We start from the raw sequence: 21,616 nt of genomic DNA on the forward strand, positions 1-21,616 counted from the left end.
CCTAATGTCAGAGGAACTCAAGTGTGTCTGTAAAATTTACAAAAGTAAACTTCATTTGAGCTAGACAGTGGCAGCACATGCCTCTAATCCCAGCACCTGGGGGCGGAGGCAGGCAGATCTCTTGAGTTTGAGCCAGCCTGATACGCTGAGTAAGTTGCAGAACAGCCAGGGATACATAGTGAAAGCCTGTCTTGAAACACCAAAACCAACCAACCAAACTTCATTTGAAAGAATCAATTTGAGCCAAGTGTGGTGGCATATATCTTTAATCCCAACAGTCTGAAGACAGAGGCAAGAGGTGTTTAAAAAAAAAAAAAAGCTGGGCGTGGTGGCACACACCTTTAACCCCAGCACTTGGGAGGCAGAGGTGGGCGGATTTCTTAATTCAAGGACAGCCTGGTTTACATAGTGAGTTCCAGGACAGCAAGGGCTACACAGAGAAACCCTCAACAACAACAAAGAAAGAAAAGAAGAAAGGAAGAAAGAAAAAAAAGTACACCACTTAAGACAAAGGTCTTTAATGACATGGAAGTATTTCACATTGCACAACTGTCAGAGACATCCAGAAGAGCTAGGTCCCTTATCTCCTCCAGAAGTGTGTACAGACTTCTTCCCTTTGTCTGGCAGTATTCTTGATGCTCTTCCTGAATCACCTTGCCTTTGACTTCTTGTGCAAGCTGCGCTTCCTCCACAGATCGGGTTACTTCCTTCACTAACTCACTCTTCAGCAGGGAGCTCTGGTGACAGAGTTCTGTGTTTGGGATCATGTATGGCTTGTTGCTTACTATTTCAAGCCTGATTGTATCAGAGTGGCAGCGCGAGGCCTGGACAGAAATTCTTACCTGGCACAGAGAAATACATGTTACTGCATCATGGCCTTCTTTCCTTTACACTGGAAAGCAACATTGAATGCAGAGACTTACCGTCACATGGTCAAATAGATGAAATGTAACAGACTGCCCTCCAGCTGTGGTAGAGATGATCTTGTTTTGAGATCTTTGTAGGGATCCTGGCTTCCATTCAGAGCTGCCCTCTGGGCCACAGGAGATCACTAAGCTATCTTTATTCTTCAGATAAGCAGCACCTTTAATCCCAAACCTCAGACATTGACAGGGTGGAAACAGAGAATATATTCTTAGTATGCAGACCTTACTATACTTAGCCATTTTTCCCCTGGTTTACCCCAGAAACATTTTTACAAAAACAGATAAGAAAGAATACTTTACTAGCTAAGAAGAGTTCTAAGACTGGTAGGGATGTGTGTCTACATGTACTCCCAATTGTTGCCTTTATTTCCTGACTGTATATTATACTATGTACATACAATAATTTCATGTGATATATATATATATAATCAATGTATATATGAATATGTAGGGGTTATTTGAGAAAGTCTCACTGTGTAGCCGTGGCTGGTTGTGTTTGCTTCTTGAGTGCTAGGGATTAAAGGTGTGTACCACCATGACAAGCTTATATTCTTTTGAGATAATGTCTCATATAGCACAATCTGGCATCAGAATCATTATATAGCTAAGGATGACCTTGAACTTTTGACCAACTTGCTTTATAGGTGTCATCACACCTGGTTTTATGGAATGATGGGGATCAAATCCAGCACTCCAGATATGTTAGACAAGCAATCCACTGTTAAGCTATACACCCCCAATCTAAATAAATGCTTTAGTAAGTTATATATAAAATCAACATTTGTGTTCAAAACTGGTATTGTTTAACTATGGTTTCCTGTTACCCACTGCACGAGAAGTAACATACCTTGGTATAAATACAAGTACACCATTTGTTCTAATGGAATAAATAACTCCATCAGCTATGCAGCGCTCCTCAGTTTCTGCATCTCGGTCTTTAAAGTACATGCACTGGAAGAGCTCGGTGGACTGCTTCTGAGACCGCTGTGCCGCCTGTAAGAAGTGCAACCCAAAGCATCACAACCGTTCCTGCCGTCCAGGAAGAAGCCCAAACTCATTCCCACAGAAACAGCTTTTAAACAGGCAGGATTCAAGTGTGTGGTGGTGGCCCCTGCATGTAATCCCAGCACTTGGGAGGCTGAAACAGGAGGATTGACATTAGTTTACAGCCCTTGTCTCAACTAAACCAAAGAAGAAGAGACAGTAACCTGGCCTCAAATACAAAGAGTAGAGATGAGATGAGAGGGCAGGCTCAATGGGCAAAGCACACTCCATGCAAACCTTATCACCTGGGTTAATCCCCAGGCACCAAGGAAATGCTGGACATGGCGGCACACATCTGTAATCCCAGTACTCCTAGCACAAGGTGGGAGGTAAAGATGGGAGAATTGGCCAGAAGCTCACAGCTGTAGTGGCCAGCTGTCCTGGAGTGCAGAGCACAGTAGCAGAAACAAGACCGTGTCTAAAACACGGTGGAAGGCAAGAGCCAACTCTTGAAAGTTATCCTGTGATACCCACATGTGCCATTACATACGAATAACTGCTCTGTCTTTCTTTTTTGTTTTGTTTTGTTTTTGAGACAGGGTTTCTCTGTGTAGCCCTGACTGTCCTGGAACTCACTTTGTAGACTAGGCTGGCCTCGAACTCAAAAATCCGCCTGCCTCTGCCTCCCGAGTGCTGGGATTAAAGGTGTGCGCCACCACGCCCGGCTGCTCTGTTTTTCTGTCTCTGTTACATACACACACACACACACACACACACACACACACACACACACACACAAGATTGATGAGATGGCTCAATGGTTATTGGCATTTATTGCCAAACCTGACAACCTGAGTTCCATACTGGGTGAAGATGGTTGAAGATCACCAACTCCCACAAATTATCCTTTGACTTTCACTTGAATACACATATTCAACATACACATATATACACAATTTAAGAACTTTTAAAGATATAAAACTTACTATTGTGCAGAGATACCCACTATTAAATTACAGACAATGCTAACTTTTTGTTGTTTTCCTTGAGACATGATTTCACTATAGTCCTGGCTGTCTTAAAAATCATATATAAATCATACTTGCCTCAAACTTGCAGAGATCTGCTTGTTTCTGCCTCCCAAGTACAGGGCCTAAAGGCCACCATGCCTGGCTTCTATTTATATATATATAATCTTGCTAATGTAGACCAGGCTAGCCTGAAACTTTACACGTGTGTGAGTCAGCCTCCTAAATATTGAGGTTACACCATATCCAGCGGCTTAAAACCTCTCTATCTCTAACTTTTAGGAAAGATCTCTAATCCATTGTCAAGCCTCTAATGCTAAGCCTGGATTAGTGCACAGAGAGGCTATGTGGAGGATCACTTGAGTCCCCTCAGTTGGAAACTCAGCCTGTGAGATCTCATCTAAAAACACAAAACAAAACTGCTAGGCACGGTGCTTAAGAAAGGACACCTTTAATCCCAGCACTTGGGAGGCAGAGGCAGGCAGATCTGTGAGGCAGAGGACAGACTGGTCTACATAATGAGACTCTGTTTCAAAATACAAACAACAGCAACAGCAGCAACAACAACAAAATCTCCCAAGTTCATGTTATCTTAGAACACTAAGAGCACGGGGCTATAATAATTATGGAGTTTGCAAAAATATGTGGGACTCCACTCTTTGGTGCAGGAAATCTGATAACTCTTTTGAGATAATGGGTAAGAGTTTAAAATTTCTTCTTACTCGGTTTCTGTTGTTAATGTGTCTGCATAATTCCTCAAGATTTTTGTTGCTGAACAAATTTTCTTTAATCTCCATTTTCTTGTCTTTTGAAATGGCTGCCATTAATAGCCGATGTACTACAATATCTGAGTATCTTCTTATTGGAGAGGTAAAGTGGGTGTATTTATCTAAGGCCAGCCCTTCAAAGGAAAGCAAGACGTCAGAATAAAGAACAGAGCACTCTGGAAAAGACTTGCTCACGGTTAAGGCATCAGGAAGCCAGTGCTGTCAGTTACCGTAATGATGGAACTCCTCCTCTGCGCAGGATCCCGTAGAGAAGTAGAGCGCGTTGGACATGGCCTGGGTGGCCATGGAGCGCAGCAGCTTGTTTACCAGGGGGTCCTTGGGGTCATTTGCACTATCCAGAGAGTCAGCCAGGGTTTTATTGGACCTAACAAGAAACAGAGAAGCCTCAATGGGTCCCGAGAGGCCATTTACAAGTGACACTACTGGGTTTAAATATCCTCAGATGTCAGCAGTTAAATTTATCTTAGCCACAATTTTCTTTTCAATACTAGTTTGCTTTTAAAGTTTAAACAAAGAAAGATTGTTAGAATTAAAAAAAAAATATTTTTTTCTTTCGAGCCAGGATTTCTTTGTGTAGCCTCTCAAACTCAGAGACCATCTCTGCCTCCACATGCTGGGATTCCAGTGTGCACCGCCACCCCCTGGCTCAGAATTTACATTTTTAAAAAAGTTATTTATTTTCATATATGCGTGTGTGTGTGTCCTTTGCGGGCCCTGGGAATCAAGCCTGGGTCCTCTGAAAGAGCAGTAAAGTCATTTTGCTCGTAAGTGCTGAGCCATTTACCCAGCCCCCCGAATTCACATTTCTTATGTAGTTTAGAATAATGTTCTGTTAATACATGGCTACAGTAAACTATGAATGGTCAGGCCACCACCTCAGCATTCGAATGAGTAACCAAGAGGTCATTGGAAAGTCCTTGGTCAGTGTGACCAGAATGCAAATGCACTCAACTCAACCAAATGACCGCAGACTCTGTTGCTTGAAGACAGAAGCTACCCATTGACTAAACTGACAAAAGGTATTTTAGTTGGGACCTTGTGCTTGGCAACAACGTAATTTTTAAATCCTCTTTAAGTGGACCAGCCTCAGACTGGTGAGCCAGCTGCCTCAGGTACCAATGAACCAATGTGCCTGGCTACAGGCCATATTTCAGTAAGATAAATAAACACAGGCACTCTCTGCCATGCCTCTGCCCCCTCAGGAGCGGATTACCGTGTGTCTATGAAGAAGCCTTTTGCTTTAGCACATTCCCGGAGCTCTGAGAAAAACTCCTGGTGTGGTGGAGGGTGCTGGCGCAGCAGAGCCTGGTGGGGGAAGCTCTCCCAGATCTTCTTGGCCACCCAGTGGTTGGCTAGGATCATGCACTCAGCCACCGTCTCGTGAACCTCCAGGGGCTGCTTGGGGATGAGGTCACGGATGTTCTTCTTGTCATCCAGCTGGACTCGAACCTCTACCCCTTCCAGCTCCAAGGCTCCACAGCGGTCTCTCTTTGCTCGGATGTGGCGAGCTATGTCTGTCAACTTTCCAATTGCCCACACTAACTCCTCTAGTTTGGCCTGTTGGCTCTGCTTGTCCAAGGCTTTAAGTTCTGGAATATCATCAACAATGCTGAAGTTTCCGTCCAGTAGTTCCTGGGCCGCCTCGTAGAACAGTTTGTAAGCTGATCGGATAATGGTTCTGCCGTACCACACCTTCTTAATTTCATAAGAGGTTTTATCTAATTCCCACATGACTGACACAGCATACCTATAAAACCAGGGACATCAACAGGATAATTATTCCATTCTCTAAACAGTTATACATTTTATTTATTTTGTGTACATTTATGTGTATGGTTGCACATGTGAGTATTGTGACAAATGTGTGGAGGTCAGGGGACATCTTGTGAGAGCCATTCTCTTTCCACCATATTAGTCCTGAAGCTCAAATTCACACATAGCACAGGTGTCTTTACCCACTGAGTCTTGTAGGGCTCTGTTTCTTTTATGTAAGATTATTATTCTTTATTTAATACCCATAGGTATTTTGCTGCATGTATGGCTGAACACTAGGTGTATGTCTGCTGCTCAAGGAGGCCAGAAGAGGGCGTCAGATCCCCTGGAACTACAGGTAGCTGTGAGCTGTCACACAGATGCTGGGAATCAAACCTGAGTTGTTAGAGTTGTCTGGAGGAGTGGCCAATGCTCTTAACTGTTGAGCCATCTCTCCAAATCCACTCTATTCTAATTTAGAGGCAAGCAGAACTTGATTTTGAATCAAGTTTGAAAGAAATGACCTTGCTACAGACTTTTGGTACAATTTCTTTAATCATTCTATTACACACACAACCCCCCTTCTTCATGTATGTATGTATGTATGTATGTATGTATGTATGTATCTATCTATCTATCTACACGTTCACACACATATTTTAATGTTAAAAACTAAGTCAGGCTGGGCGTGGTGGCATACACCTTTAACTCCAGCACTTGGGAGGCAAAGACAGGCAGATGTGAGTCTAAGGCCAGCCTGGTCTACTTAGGGAGTTGCAGGCCAGCCAGGACTACATAGTGCTCACTGTGTAACATGTATCAACAACAAAGTCACAATGGGTTCTGTTATCTGAAGGACTCTTCAGTGAGTTTACACAGGGCCTGAAAAACCTTACAGTTCTCCATTTTGACTCTGAAAGCCTGGCACTGACCGAGACAGATTTGTTTAGTGCCAGGAAACCAGAAGAAAGCCTTTAAATCCTATAAGGTGACAGTGAGCTTACTACCAATCTTGATGATAGGTTAATTAACAAAAAGCTCATTAGCAAAGAGCCATTCTGCCACCAAAGCATTTTATTAAAGAAAAAACCCTAAAGATCTATAACTCATACATTTTAGAGGGGCTAACTTCCTAGTATAACAAGTTGTTATAAATCAGTAATAAATCACAAAACCAAATGAAAACAATAAGGACTGTGAAGTAGCTCACAGGAGAGGTGACAGAGCATCTTTAGCCAAAACCTTGAGCTTTATACAGAGGAGGAGAAGAGTAGAATCTAAACTTAGACACTACTCGTCTGGCAGGCAAACTGCCTTACATGAAAGGATAGCACAGCACATGGGCCAGGCTGTGGGAACGAACTCTGCACTTGACTGCTGTAGGGACAGGCTGCTGCAACCTCGGGGAGGGCAATCTGATTGTATGGATCTAAACACAAATGCATGCAGCTTGGCACAGGGTCTGCTTCTAGAAATTTCTCCTCAAAGCTATTAAGTACTTAAAAAGAGACAGAGGAAGAGAGAGAAAGAGAGGCAGGCAGAACCAGTGCTTGTGAGTCTCCTGTCTCGGCGATAAAATAAAAATGATACACACTTATATTTGTATGCACTAAATAGAGAAAAATATTCAAGAAATCACTACCCAGGAAAATAACAGGAAGGAGCGTCTGTCTTTTGGAGCTTACTTACTAATGTTGGAGTGCCTGACTCATGTGCTCACTGATCAACAGAAACTCCCTAAGCTCGGGGGCCTCAGCCTGTGGACGGCTTCAGAAAGCTAACATCAGGACAACAGAGAGGAGGAGGCCGGAGAAACAAAGCGCCCTGAGTATATATGGAAGGGAAGAAGTCAGTGGGGAGCAGAGGCGCTGGGGAGAGCAGTGGGTAGGGGTGTGGAGCAGAGGTGAGAGCGCACTGGAAGGCGGCTCTGAAGGTGATATCAGACTCACCGGTCAACGCCTCCCAGGAGGGAGCAGAGGTCTGCGCTGAGGATGGAAGGCAGCATGTCATAGCGACGGTCCGCTAGGTAGTAAGTGGTGGCCCTGGAATGACAAGTGATGCAACTGACCTTCAGCAGCCAGCAGAACTGCTGACAGGGTGTGTGTGTGGGGGGGGGGCGGGAGGGGCTGCAGGAGGTAAACAGCCGAGGGCACAGGGTTGGATTCCCCTGGGGTACTGCTCTCCATCAAGCGGAGAGGCTGCCTAATGAAATGGCTCCCGTGAGCCCACTTGACCAAGTCGCATTGCTCAGGCTGAATACTCCTCCACTGATGTAGAAAGTAAAAGTGACACGAATCTTGGTTGTATGAGAAAAATGGTGGCATAATGATCTAGCTTCGACACAGAATGCTGTACTACACGTAAAAATTTACTCATCTTAACTTTGGAGGAAACAAACGATGGGTAAAAGGTTTAGAAAGGACACAAACTAGTCAAGGTACTATTTTCCTGAAGGTGGGACTTGAGGAAAGCCCAGAAGAGATTTTCAGAACTGCGCAAACAAGAGATCGTGAGCTTCTGAAACTAACCCAGATACACCCAGCGCAGTGCTGCCTTCCAGTAGATTACCTCGTTCTAGCTTCAACATCGATGTAAGAGTTAGGGGCCACAAAGTGTGTGACGTCAGCGATGTGGACCCCCAGCTCCAGGTTGCCGTTATTCAAGGTTCTGACTGAGAGTGTGTCATCCACATCTTCACAACCTTTGGGGTCGATGCTGAACACGAGGTGGGTGGTCCTCAGGTCCTTCCGCTCTTGCTCTTCTTTGGGACTCACTTTCCAAGGGTTTTCTGGTGTGTTCACTGGCATCTCACACATCTGCACCACAGACCAAATATTCAGAAACCCAAGCATCGCAAGGATCCGTAAAACCCACTCTCTTCAGAAGGCTGGCGAGATGGCTGCTCTGCCAGAGGACCCAGGTTCAATCCTTAGCACCCACATGGTGGCTCAACACTGTATCCCTAGCCCCTGGGGTTCCTATGTCCTCTTCAGACATCAGGCAGTCATGAAGACACCATCTATCTTGTTTATTGAGATAGAGTCATTGTACACTAGCCTGGCATGCGCCAATGATGCCAGACTGGATGGCCATCAAAACCTGAAGGTCTCTTTCTGGCTCCTTTCTCAGAACTAGGGCTAGTACAAGCCTGCGTCACGGTTCCCAGCTTGATAAGTGGGTTCTGGTTGGAACTGGATCCCCATGCTTGCACAGTAGGTGCTTTACAGTGTCCTCCCAACCTCGTTTGCCTTCTTTTGTTTAGTAACTGTTCATTGGGTGCCTCACAAATGTCGGGCTCTGGGAGGTCAGGAGTCAGCAGAAAAGACGACACTGAACACCTTACAGCCCGCTAGGCAATGTCCTGTGACTTCTGACAGCCTCATCAGCTACGGGGCTAGAGCAAGGTAAAGCCGACCACACATTGCATCCTGTTTCCTTGTGAGCCCTGAGCTGAGTGAGCTTTTAACTCAAACTTTAAGCCCTGGGAAGAAAAAAAAAAAACCTACACGATCTCTCCAAATAAAAGCTTATTTCTTAAAGATAATTTAAACAAGACTAATCTGGGGCATTTTCCCTCTCTGATTGCCTGTTTAAGCTATCAGTCTGAAGCTAAGGAGGCTACAGGGAGAGAAACGGAGTCCTGGGAAGTCTAGTCACTACTTTATTTCAGTCTCACATTTTCACTAAGAGGTGCCAAGCCAGCCAACAAATAATTTTCAGAAACTAATGTTAAACATAAAAATTTAATTATGTAAAACATTCTAAACTTAATAATGTAAAACAGTTTACAATATTTTCTTATTGTGACGCCTGTTCTGTCACAAGCTATAATGAAAATAGGAACACCCAAACGCTCTTGATGGTAATTCACACGGGGCAACATTTTTCTGGGAAACTATCTGCCAATACATAACAAACCTATTTAAATTTTTTATGCCCTTTGGCTTGGTGATTTAACTTTAAGGATGGCATTCCAAGGGGATGATCAAAAAGAATAAAAAAGGCAACACTGATTTAGAAAAATCTTTCAAGTAACACTTTTTTCCTAATACTGAAAAATTAAACACTACTGATGTCCAAAAATTGAAAAATGTTTAAGCAAACTAGGGTAAATTAATTTCAGTAATTTGTCTTAACTACTAAAAATAAGTAGGCTATGTCAATATATAGAAACCATTTTAAGTGAAAAGAGCAGAAGGAACGTAAGCGCACACAATGGCTATGAACACGAGAGTAATAGAGGAGATTTATGGGCCTGTGAGACCTCAGTGATGGAGTCACTCGTGCTTTATGCTCACTGAACTGTGGTTTTTTTCTGTGAAGGTTCAGAGACCATCTCATAATGAGCCTGACTTTTTGACCCATCTATCTCTAGTTGGGGCAGAGCTCGGCTGGGTCTGTAAAGATGATCTACAGGACGGTGTGGTGCAGGACGGTGTGGTAGTGCTTGCCTTCAATCCTGGCACTCCATCGGCAGAGGCAGGTGGATCTGTGTGTTCCAGACCAGCCAGGGCTACACAGTATTACCTTGTCTCAAAACAATATAAAAAACCTGAGGAGGGAGGAGGAGGAAGAGGAGAAGGAGGAGGAGGAAAGGGTGATCATGGATGCTGAGGGCTGGGGTGGGCACTGACTTCAAGACCCTGACATGATGGGCTGGTGAGATGGCTCAGCGGGTAAGAGCACCCGACTGCTCTTCCGAAGGTCCGGAGTTCAAATCCCAGCAACCACATGGTGGCTCACAACCATCTGTAATGAGATCTGGCTCCCTCTTCTGGACTGTCAGAAGACAGCTACAGTGTACTTACATATAATAAATAAATAAATCTTTAAAAAAAAAAAAAAAAAAAAAGACCCTGACATGTTATTTTAAGCACAGCTGGGAAGTATAAAGTTTTGGGAGCTGTGAGGCTGTATGAAACTCAGTTTATACTTGGAGTTCACTTAGTTTAGCCGGTGGGTTGGTGCACAGTGTGGCATCTTTTCAGGGATGGAGAGAAGCCTCAATGAGTGCAGGGCTCTCCACACAAACACAAGGACCCCTCACTGCCACATGAACAGCTGGGTGCTTCGGGACGCCTGTGATCCTAGGGCCGAGGAGCTGAGTCAGGAGGATCTCTGATGCCTGAGCACCCCCAGCCTTACTGACTTAGTGAGCTGCACTTTCAATAGAGATTCTGTCTCAGACAATGAGGTGGAGGGGCTGGAGAGAGAGCTCAGCAGGTGAGAGCATTTGCTGTTTTTCCGGAGGACCCAAGTTTGATTCCCAGCACCCATGTCAGCTTACAACAGCCAGATTCGGGGGATCCAACAACCTGTTCTGGCTCCCCAAGTGGATATGTACACACAGACACATACATAAAAACATAAAAATAAAGTAAGGCAGAAAGTGATTAAGGATAATGCTAGATGTTGACCTCTGGCCTCCATATTGCATGCACAATTACTCGAGTGTGTGCATGCACACACACACACACACACACACACACACACACACACTTTCTCTCTCTCTCTCTCTCTCTCTCTCTCTCTCTCACATACACACAAACACGCACACACACTCTCATACACCCACACACTCTCTCTTACACATACATTCTCTCTCACAGAAACGATTTTTCTTTTTTCCAGATGAAACAGCAACAGAAGCAGAAAGAAATGTATGTCTACGTCTCTGGACCAAAGGCCTCAGAGAAATCTGACCTGGGCTTCTGAGAAGGGGACCACAGAGATACTGTTCTCTACCAGGATGGTTGCAATCTCCCCTTCCAGATCACCGATTCTCCCTAAGACACGCACAAAATGTCCATTTGGATACACTGATGTTGCCTCCCAGGAGTCAATGCGCACAACCACCCTGAAATCCTGCACAAAGGGAAAAATACAAAGTCAACCAAGGCTGGAGTTAAATGGCCCAATCTGAAGCATCAGACTAACCAGATGAACAGAGCAGAGCACACACAGGCCGACCTGCAAACGGCGGCTTGCAGAGGCTTACTCTGCTCTCTGGTTGCTGTTCTTGCCACTCTTCAGATGGCCGGCTGGTTTGCAAGCCACTGGCTGGTGTTTGAAAGGAGGCGTTATCTCTCTCCTTCAGACAACTGGGACAGAAATTTTAGTCTGCTAATAAAAGCCAATTGTAGCACATTTTACTTAGCACTTGGAACACAAGGGTCCAATCCAATAATGTAGGGTCCTGAGAGCTGGGCCTGTGTTTACAAGCCTCTCTTCCAAAGGACCCTGCAGACAGCTCACAATCCTCTGTAACTGTAATGCCAGGAGACTTGACACCCATTTCTAGCTTGTGCTAGAATACCCACACACATTTACAATTAAAAATAAAATAAATCTTAATAAATAAATAAAAACAACAGTCTCAATTTCCAGTGTGGGAATTACTTTCTAATTTCTTTTTAGTCTTAAGCTGCTCCTTGGCAGGAAAGACAGTATTGGTGTAAGGTGGACCTCTCCACTGTCCAGCAACCCAGGCATCCTGGAAAGCAAAGTGCAAGGGTCCTAACTGTCCTCTGAGAGTCCACAGGGAGCTTCCAGAGGCAAGGTAAGGGCTGGGGACATTCTACTCTAGTATCTCATTTACAATCTGCAAAGCAGTAGGCAAATTAAGTCAGGCATTACTTCCATTCTCTGCACCAAGTAAAAGTTAATTTCTGCATTTCTTGTTTATGCCTTCTCCCTGGCGCTCCAGTCCTATACAGATAATCGATCTGTGAGGTTACACTATATCATCCCTGCAGGACACTTGGATCATATTTCTGTATCTTTCCCTGGAAGGAAGCTTGTTAGTCTTGGCAAACTGTGTGTATTGAAAGTTTCTGAGTTGGACAGCTGGATAATGTATGTTCACTCAGCTTGTCCTACACAGCTCTTTCTAGGACAATTTCTCTATGGCCTTCATTTATTAACCATGGACTACTTAATAGATGGTTCTTATATATTTAGAATGTTTAAAAACAGTATCTTAGAGTGCCAGATACCATCAATAATTTATTTCCTCTTATGCAAAGGAAATAACAACGCTTCCTGGTGCTGCTGGAAAGCCAGCAAAGGCAGAGGCAGAACAGAAGCGAGGGCAGCTACCTGGAGGGCTTCTGCTTGCTGGGTGCTGATGCGGATCTTAGGGATTCTGTAATCCCACGGCGTAACCAGGATCTTCTGAGCATTTTTGCCCTGAGACTGGACCTCTTCTTTGGATGGAAATGTCACCACATAATCTCGCCAGTTCTTCTGAAGGATGCCTACCACTCGACCTTGAGGAAGACAAAACATAAGGAAACACTAACTGGTTAGCCATCTCCTCTCTGGGCTGTGAGGGTGGAAGGCAAGGACGTGAACAAGAACTGCACAGCTCCCGGTCTCAAGCCCCGGCTCAGTGTGTTTGAGGACCTGCTTCTTCAGCACTTTAAACCTGTGCACCAGGCTGGCCCGGACTCAGAGATCCACCTGCCTCTGCCTCCCAAGTGCTGGGATTAAAGATAAGCGCCACCAATGCCCGGCTAGATCTAGTTAAAAAAAAAAAAAAGAATAGCTTTAAAAAAATAAATAAACAAAAAAAACCATTGTCAGCCAGTATAGTAGTTCATGCCTCTAATTACAGCACTAGGGAGGCAGAGACAGGAGAATCTCTGAGTTCAAGGCTAGCCTGGTCTACAAAGAGAGTTCCAGGATAGCCTGAGCTACATAGAGAAACTCTGTCTCAAACAAAACAACAACAAAACCCTGACAGCATTCCCTTTCTGCAGAGCCCAACATGACATTCAGAACGCTCCCTGACCCTTCTGTCATCACATCCTGGAACTCAGGGCTTGCTATGCTGAAGGAGGGCAATGGCTTCCACCCTGACTTAGTTATTCACTGTTTGTTTTGTTGAGTGAGTGTTTCACCATGTCTTGGAACTCAAGTAAACCAAATTTCACAGAGAAGTGCCTGTCTCTGCTTCTCAAACGCTAGAATTAAAGGCCTGTACCACTACACCCAGCTCTGTTCAATGGGTTTTTTGAGTCAAGGTTGGCCTCTGTCTCCTTAGACCTGAGGTAGAAGCACAGCCACAAGGCCTGGCCTTTCATTTGCCTGTTATTTGCCTCTCTATGCAGCCCTGACTGTCCTGAAACTCACTATGTAGATAGGTGGGACAGACTGAGATCCGCCTGCCTCTGCCTCCCAGCATGGGGATTAGAAGTGTGCATACCCATGGCTGCCTTCTGACTTGTCTTTAACCCTCGCCTAGATGCTATGTGCTTCCACGGTGGCCTGTGTGCTCTCAACAGCTCCACTTGCTTGGTCCAGAGCACTGAATACACATCCTGAGTCTAACACAGAGCACTCAAGTCAGGAAAAGATAACCACAGTAGTGAGAAAGTGCTTTTCCCCACAAAATTTTCATGTGTGTGCGTGTGCATGTGTGTGCGTGTGCGTGTGTATGTGTGTGCGTGTGCATGTGTGTGCATGTGTGTGTTCAAGCTAAAAGTCCATCTCAGGGAGACTCTTTGGGAACCAATAACCTTGAGTTTTGAGATAGTCTCTCATAGGCCTGAAGCCCACCTTAGGCTACACTGGCTAGCTAGTAAGTTCTAGCGATCCTCCTGTCTCTACCTCCCCAGTGCTGTGATGACATGCATGAGCCACTACGCCTATTTTTCAAATGTGAGTTCTCTCTATGAAATTCAGGTCCTCGTTGCATGCATGTTACTGACTGAGCCACCTGCCTGTCAACTCAATGAGGGGCTGATGAGATGACCCTGCTACAGGGCACCTGAGTGAGGCCTGGCTCCACAGAGGTGTGGTGTAAGCGTGGGAAGTAGCTGGATTCAGGCCCTAAGTCACTGTGGATGTGTCAAAAAATGAGTGCAGGAAAATTCCAGTCTTCTGGGTGGCCCAATTCTAAGAACAAATCTTCAGTTTCCTGAGATGAGGAACATTGCAGGGACTGCAGGCTTGGGGCAGATGTCAGCAGCCTTTTGTTTTTTCAAGTTTGACAGTAATTTATATAACCTGAACAAATGATTACCTCTAAAGCATTGAAGAATTCTGGAGAGTATTGAAGAATAATTGAAGAATTAAAAAGCAATAACAATTATCTATCTGAAAACAACTCATTTTTCATTCTTTGTCCCAGTATATCTGGCTCAGGTGCGTGTTTAAACTCCAACCTTCTTCAGTACCCTGCAAACACTTCCGTGCACGTCGGTTCTGAGCTGATTTCCATAATGATGAGTCAGGGAGCTTATGAAGCATCTCCCGAAGAGATGGCCACTGGACATCAGGGGAAGATGCCATAAAGGCAACCGGAGGCAAGGGGATGGCTGGAGACGCAAAGGCAGACTGACCCTAGGCTAGAGAGTGCAACCAGGAGGCCCAGGGCAGAGCACGGAGGCCCAGGGCAGAGCATGGCACACCCAGCAAGCAGTAGGAGAGAAGAAGGAGGACAGAAGCCGAGATGTGCAGCCAGGCAGGCAGGGGTGAGGGAGCCTGGGCTTCCTGATGTCCAGAGCAGCACGACCACGAGCTGTCACATATGACAATGAGCACAAGGAGCTAAGCAGCATCTGGGCAGGAGGATCCTGGGAAATTGGATACAAGCAGACTTAGAGGAACGGAAGAGGAATGTCAGACCGGCAAGTGAGCGAGTGAGGTCATGCAGAACGGAAGGGGAGAAAGTCGAGGGAAAAGTTACATAAACTGAGGCAGGGAAAAGAGGCAGTAGCTGGGAACCATGCAGTCCAGAGGGGCTTTTTGTTTTCTTTGGTGCTGAAGAAGTCAGAATAAACCTGTGAGTGGTCAGGTCTTGTTTTGTATACTTATGATCCTAGTGCTATGGAGGCAGAGACAGGGGGATTAACTTGAATACAGTGAGTTTGAGGCCAGCCTAGGCTACCTGACACCCTGTCTCAAAAGAAACAAAACAAGCAAGAACACCTGTAGAAGAACTGAGGGTAGATGAATGGCAGAGCACATATGTGTTCAGCAAGTCTGAGGTCCTAGGTTCAATCCCCAACCTTAGAAACAGCAACAGAGAAGCAGACTGCAGACAGGGAGGCTGATAATGCAGACAGCATGTCTTATTTTAGTATCAGCAACACTTTGGGTTCTTATAAGTCATGAGCCCGAGCACCCAGCACCCATACAATGACTCACAAACATCTATAATTCCAATTCCAGGGCATTCAATACTCTACTCTAGCCCCTTGGGCACCAGACATGTACAACACACATGCACAGGCAAAACACGCTTATACATAAAAGATTACTTCTTAAAAACATGGCGTGAGGTAATAAATTTGTTAATTAGCTGGATTTAGCCATTCAACAATGTATACCTATATCAGAATATCACATTATACATGATGAATATACACAATTTTCATTAAACAAACACAAAAGTACTTCCTGATGGGCTCACCTGTGGGCATGGGCTCACTCGGGGACTCGCCCGAGGCCTTGTCATCACTGTCGTTCTCACCCAGGGCGGCTGTTCTCCCTTTCCACTCACTTTTGGGGAGCATCTCCACCACCACGACGTCTCCATGGATGGAGCGGTTCCGAGCCTTCGAGCCATGGATGAGGATGTCGCTGACCAAGCCTGTGTGGGACAGAGAGGTTGGGAGTCAGTGGCTGCCGGGCAGGAGCACTGCCTCACGGGGGGGGGGGGGGGGGGGCGGACATTTCAAACGGACGCCTCAAGTCTAATCATTCTGCTGAGATGTTTCCTTCTTCCAAGGGGCTGCAAGGGGTGCAGAGGGTGCAGGGGGTACAGAGGGTGAAGGGGATTAAGGGAAGGGGGTGCAGGGCCTGCCATACAAGGAACAGGGTCTGAGGTTGGATCTTAGAAACCAGGTCAAATGCCAGATGTGGGGTGCATGTGGGTAACACATGCACTTGGTGGGCTAGAGACAGGGGGATCTTGGGGAGCCCACTGGCTAGTTAGTCCAGCCAAAAGAGCAAGCTTCACATCCAGTGAGACACTGTCTCAAAAAATAAGGAGGTTGGGAAGACAGCTCAGCATGCTTTGTAAACATGATAACCTAAGTCCTGAACTCCAGCACCCACATAAAAGCCAGGGCACATAAACATGCAATGCACTACATTACACACACACACACACACACACACACACACAGTAGAGAATGACACAGGAGATACTCAACATCAACTTCTGGCCTCCAAAAGTATCGCACATAATGGTGAATGCACCTGTATACCCTGTATAACACACACCCCCATGTGTAATCTTGGTTGTCAACGTGACTGCTTCTGAAATCAGTTAAAACATAAGCAGTGGGATGCTCCGATGAGGGATTTCCTTGATCAGACCATTAGATTATTAGAAGCAGAAAGACCCTCCCTAATGCGTGTGGCACCTTCTGGTGGGAGCCAGATTAGAGGATGTGGATTTGTTTCTGCCTGAGGTCTTCACCCTCAGCTCTAAGTCCAACTGTCCTGTTGCAGAGGCCTTCACTGATATTAGAACTAACTCTCGTGTTGTGCCAGGTTGGGGGAGAACTAAGACTGCTCCCATGTCATAAGGCTGGAGAATGTGTTTGTACAAGGCACCCATCCATCATTATTTTTTTTTAAGTTACTACAGTTGTTGACAGTCTCACATGGGTACATAACTTATAATGACCACTCTTCACCTTTCTGTTATTTTGTTTTGAATCCTTCCCTATACCATCACTTCCTCCATGTAACTGAGCCTACACTGGAATTATGCCCAACCTTTTCAGGGCCTGCAGATCCAAAGGAGTGGCCAGCATGTGAATGAACTACACACACAGGACATGAACTGGCAGAGGGCAGGACAAACAGGAGCGTGGGAGCCACTACCTGGTCTCCTTCAACCCATTTTCATCTTCAAGATTTCCTCTTCCTTTTACATTTCATCTTAGTTTCGCCATCCTGCCTGAGATGTGCTCACAGGAGAGCACATAGGGGCAGTCTAGGAATGCTCACGTCACAGCCTGGGCTGCAAGCTGAGCTGCACCGGTTAGCAGTGGGCCTTAGGGGACATGCTTCCTTTCCTTGTATGGCAGTTTAAACACACCGCAACAAACCAGAAATTAAGGCCACAGCTGGCTACGAGGACTAGTTAAAAACCCAGAGCACAGTAAGACTATAACTATGGAGGATGACAACCTGGTGAGCACAGGAGAGGACCTGGGATGTGTGCGGTGGGGGCTGTGAGGCGACACCTCTCTCTGCAGATGCACACTGTCTCACATCTCACTCAGGGAACTGAATCTCCTTATTTATTAGAGACAGAGTCTCTCTCTGTAGCCCTCGCTGTTCTGGAGCTCTCTTTGCAGACCAGGCTTACCTTAAATTCCCTGAGATCCTGCCTCTGCCTACCAAATGCTGGGATTAAAAGCACGTGCCATCATTCCCAGCTTAATTTTAAAGAATTAAAAAATAAAGTCAGAAATGACAGACAAATGGCATAAGCAAAGCATTATTAGCCTAGTACTAATAACCCAGCTCCAAATTGTAGATAACATAAACGTAGGGGGAAACCCCCCTAAAATCTACAAGCCCAGTGTACACAGGGCTGCATGACAGTTCACACTTTCTTCACTGCACAACGTCAGAACCAGAAAGGTGACCTGGAAATGTGGGTGGCACCGACCTGAGTCCTTACTGCTGGCTCCGTGTAGGCGAACGAAAGCTTCAATCTGAGCTCTGTGCTTGTTGACATTCAGAATTCCCTAAAATTGTAAGCAAAAGTCAGCATAAACAAAGTTCTTTCCTGACACAGTGTTTAAAACATTATGAAATGATCATATTCTTAGCAGACTGTGATCCCTGTCGTAACCACTATGGTTTCTTTTCTTGAGAATACATTTCTAGCTTGAACAGGGCTGGGCATGCTTGTGACCAAGGCTTAATTTCATTCAGCACGGTGCGTACAAGCTGCGGCCCCGTGAGAGACGTCTGAGTTGTCACAATTCAGCTGGAGAGATGGCTCAGCGGGTAAGAGCACTGACTGCTCTTCCAGAGGTCCTGAGTTCAAATCCCAGCAACCACAGGGTGGCTCACAACCATCTGTAATGGGATCTGATGCCCTCTTCTGGTGTGTCTGAAGAAAGCTACAGTGTACTCATATGCAAAAAAATAATTAAATAACTCTTAAAAAAAAAAAAAGACGGCGAAGTAGTTCTGAATCTTGACTGCGATGGACACTCAAGGCAGCACACGGCCACGCACGGCCACGCACGGCCACGCACGGCCACGCACGGCCATGCACGCCATACACGGACGGGAAATGAGTGTGGGTAAAGCAGTCACAGCTGAGCAGTTACTGTATCACAGTTCTTCCCAGTAGCCCCGGGGTTCTGGGTCCTGGGGAATCGCAAAGAGGCCTTTCTTCAGAGGGGCAGGGAAGTGGCAAAGGAGTAAAGATTAATTGATAAGCATGCTGCTGCTGCTGTCACCTCCACACCCTCATGCAAAACTGTATGCCTCTGCCAGCGACGGAAGGCTACCGGTATACTTGTGTGACACTTGGGCAGCTTAGAACTAGACTGTTAAGGATTATAGAGAAATGGCTCCCAAACAGCCTTGATCTGGGCAGCTCTGCCTACTCAAGCCTGTCCTGTGGCCTGGCACTGGACTTGGAGCCCAGAGTGGAAGGCCAACTGAGAAGAGAGAAACTATGCTGTTCGTTGCTGCCACCCGCCCTTTGCTGCCACCCGCCCTTCGCTGCCACCCTTACCTGGATGTAGCGTCCAGATTTGATGCCCGCTTCCAGTACTTCTAGGGGAAGATGTTCTGGGTACTCTTTCCCATGGGTTTCCTGACTCTCAGTCTCCCTTTCCCGGCGAGACTGAAGGATGGAGTCACAGAGATCGTGGGCAGCCTTCAAATCTGGCCAGAAGTTGTCCAGGTAATTCTGCGTTTAGTAATGGCACAAAGAGACACCATCAGATGCTGAGTCTTTATCTCAGCATCACCGCAAAACCAAGAGGGTGGGAACACTGGCATGAAGACCTGAGTTCAAACCCCAGCACCTACATAAAACATGTGGTGTGGCTACAGATATGCCTGTAACGCCTGTGTGGAGCAGTGAGGACTTGGAGACAGGAGGCCTGCTGGGGTGTGTTGGCTTACCTAGCTTCAGGGTAAGTAAATCATGTCAAGGGAATAAGGAAGGAAGAGATAAAACAAGGCATCCAGTGTGCTCCTCTGGTCTCTGTGTGTGCATCTGTACATACAGATGCACACACACACACACACACACACACACACACCACCACACACACCCCACACCCCCCCCCCACCACCACACACACACCAATCTGATTTTCCATCTATCTCCCTTCTGCACAGGATAGTCTACAGAGGACATACAGAACAATCTCCTAGTTTGTATGTTTACCTTCTTACACATGCCACCAAGGCTAAGATACATCCTCTTCTCTCAAATTATCAAGGAGAGAAAAACAGCCTTCTGTGGAGGCCAGCACCTCTGTTAATGTAGAGTCCCCTAAAGGGTCTGTGCACACTGCCGTGAGCATGGCGACTCTGCTCCTGTCACTTAGCACCATGCTTTTCTTAGGAAACAACCTCTTCATGAAGAATTTATCATCTTGGTTCTTTGTATCTAACTTCAAATCCCCAAAGAAAACTCTGTCCCTGCTCATCCGAGCTTGCCAGTCTCTCTTCCTGCTGCCACTAACCTCTATGGGGCCCTTGGTCACACAGTTTGCTCAAGAACTGCTCTACAAAATAAAACTGTCCTACACTACTGGACTACAAAGAAACGTAATTCTCAAAAAAGTAGAAAAATGTAATTTTAGTCAACTGTCCTCTGCGGGAACAAGACATGATATATTGCAACAGAAAAAACAAGTGACACTGTCATTAATATCTGGTGCCCCTGGAATTCTCTAGCACTCCAGAACACATTTTTATAGCACAGTCAAGAAAATTCTATTGGCAAATCTTTAGCAATTCATGCACACGGGAACCCTTATGGAATCTACAATTCAAAATCAAGCTGGACAGTCTATAACCTGACAGGGTAATGGCAGCTGTGTCTTGGTTTTTGCATTAGAAAAACAGCAATCAGCTAGTAGATTTGATTGGTCGACTGGACAGACAGGCGAGACTGGCCATCTATGGAGAGATTAACAGTCACCTGATCTCTTGAAAGGTTCTTAAGAGATAGGAAGACAGTGTTGCTTTGACAGTCTGAAGCCACTGGCACTGATAAAATGCCATGCCTGTGACCCGACAGCCTTCATATAAATGGTGTCACATCTTAACCCCATCTAGGGCTCCTGCTCCTGCTCACACTCTAGTCCCATGTGGAAGAGTAGGGGGTGGGGCGGACACTCAAGACTGGCTTGCGGGGCTAGGGAAGGGGCTCAGTTGGTAGGACGCTTGCTTAGAATGTCTGAAGCCCTGGGTTTGATTGCCAGCATTACATAAACTGAGCGGTGGTGCACACCTGTAATCCTGGCACTTAAGTCTCCACTTTCCATGGGAAAAGCAGAAGTTCAAGGTCATCCTTACCTACACAGGAAGGTCTGTCTGGTGTACACGGCCTTGGGGGAAAAAGCAGATTGTGTGTGTGAGTGTATATACACACACACACACACACACACACACACACACACACATATATACACTCACACATACATACATACATATATGCAGGGAGGGAAAGAAAGAAGGAGAGAAATTAGATTTAGAATAGCTTGCCTTTGTGTGTGCTGGCTTGCTAGCAGTTGTATATCTCTAGCAGACAGAAATCTGGGAGGCAGTTCAACAAGTGGCTCAAAGCTTCAGCACCTGGTTCTAGGGACCAATTCCAGCTTTGCTATTTAGTACCAGAGGCCCGTGGGCAGGGACTTAGTTTCTTCGTGCTTCATTCAGATGGGCTACTGGCTCTCCTCACTGAGTTGTTCAAGAATTGAAGGAAATAACACACTTATTTATATTACTATTAAGGAATGTATTTACCACGGAAACATGGTGGTTATTGTTAATGAGGAAGAAACAAATAAAACTACCATTGTGTAGGCAAAAACTAAGACCATTGGCAACTTTAGTGTTAACCCACCACCGGCATACCAGCATCACCCGTGGAAACACATATGACTTAGGGCTGCAGGTATCGGTCAGT

General features: G+C 45.8%; 1 protein-coding gene across 6 annotated transcripts in view; it reads right to left on the reverse strand.

Moving 5' to 3' along the window:
- Nucleotides 1-249: 249 nt before the first annotated feature.
- The window catches only part of Dis3l (DIS3 like exosome 3'-5' exoribonuclease), a 34,648-nt gene continuing 13,281 nt past the window's right edge, over nucleotides 250-21,616 (reverse strand). For 3 of the 6 annotated variants that reach the window (NM_001001295.2, NM_001177784.1, NM_172519.3), the window contains exons 5-17: nucleotides 19,202-19,378; nucleotides 18,116-18,194; nucleotides 15,896-16,075; nucleotides 12,577-12,746; nucleotides 11,182-11,343; nucleotides 8,047-8,294; nucleotides 7,428-7,520; nucleotides 4,940-5,473; nucleotides 3,936-4,090; nucleotides 3,661-3,839; nucleotides 1,774-1,919; nucleotides 924-1,098; nucleotides 250-842 (exon numbers count right to left, since the gene is read on the reverse strand). In NM_001001295.2, coding sequence (NP_001001295.2) covers nucleotides 537-842; nucleotides 924-1,098; nucleotides 1,774-1,919; nucleotides 3,661-3,839; nucleotides 3,936-4,090; nucleotides 4,940-5,473; nucleotides 7,428-7,520; nucleotides 8,047-8,294; nucleotides 11,182-11,343; nucleotides 12,577-12,746; nucleotides 15,896-16,075; nucleotides 18,116-18,194; nucleotides 19,202-19,378 — 2,604 coding nt within the window. In that variant the 3' untranslated portion in view covers nucleotides 250-536. The remainder of the gene's footprint in view (nucleotides 843-923; nucleotides 1,099-1,773; nucleotides 1,920-3,660; nucleotides 3,840-3,935; nucleotides 4,091-4,939; nucleotides 5,474-7,427; nucleotides 7,521-8,046; nucleotides 8,295-11,181; nucleotides 11,344-12,576; nucleotides 12,747-15,895; nucleotides 16,076-18,115; nucleotides 18,195-19,201; nucleotides 19,379-21,616) is intronic. The other 3 variants (XM_030244206.1, XM_011242700.2, XM_006510982.4) reach the window with 1 other exon arrangement.

Source organism: Mus musculus, chromosome 9 (genome assembly GCF_000001635.26).
Source record: "Mus musculus strain C57BL/6J chromosome 9, GRCm38.p6 C57BL/6J".
Classification (NCBI taxonomy): domain Eukaryota; kingdom Metazoa; phylum Chordata; class Mammalia; order Rodentia; family Muridae; genus Mus; species Mus musculus.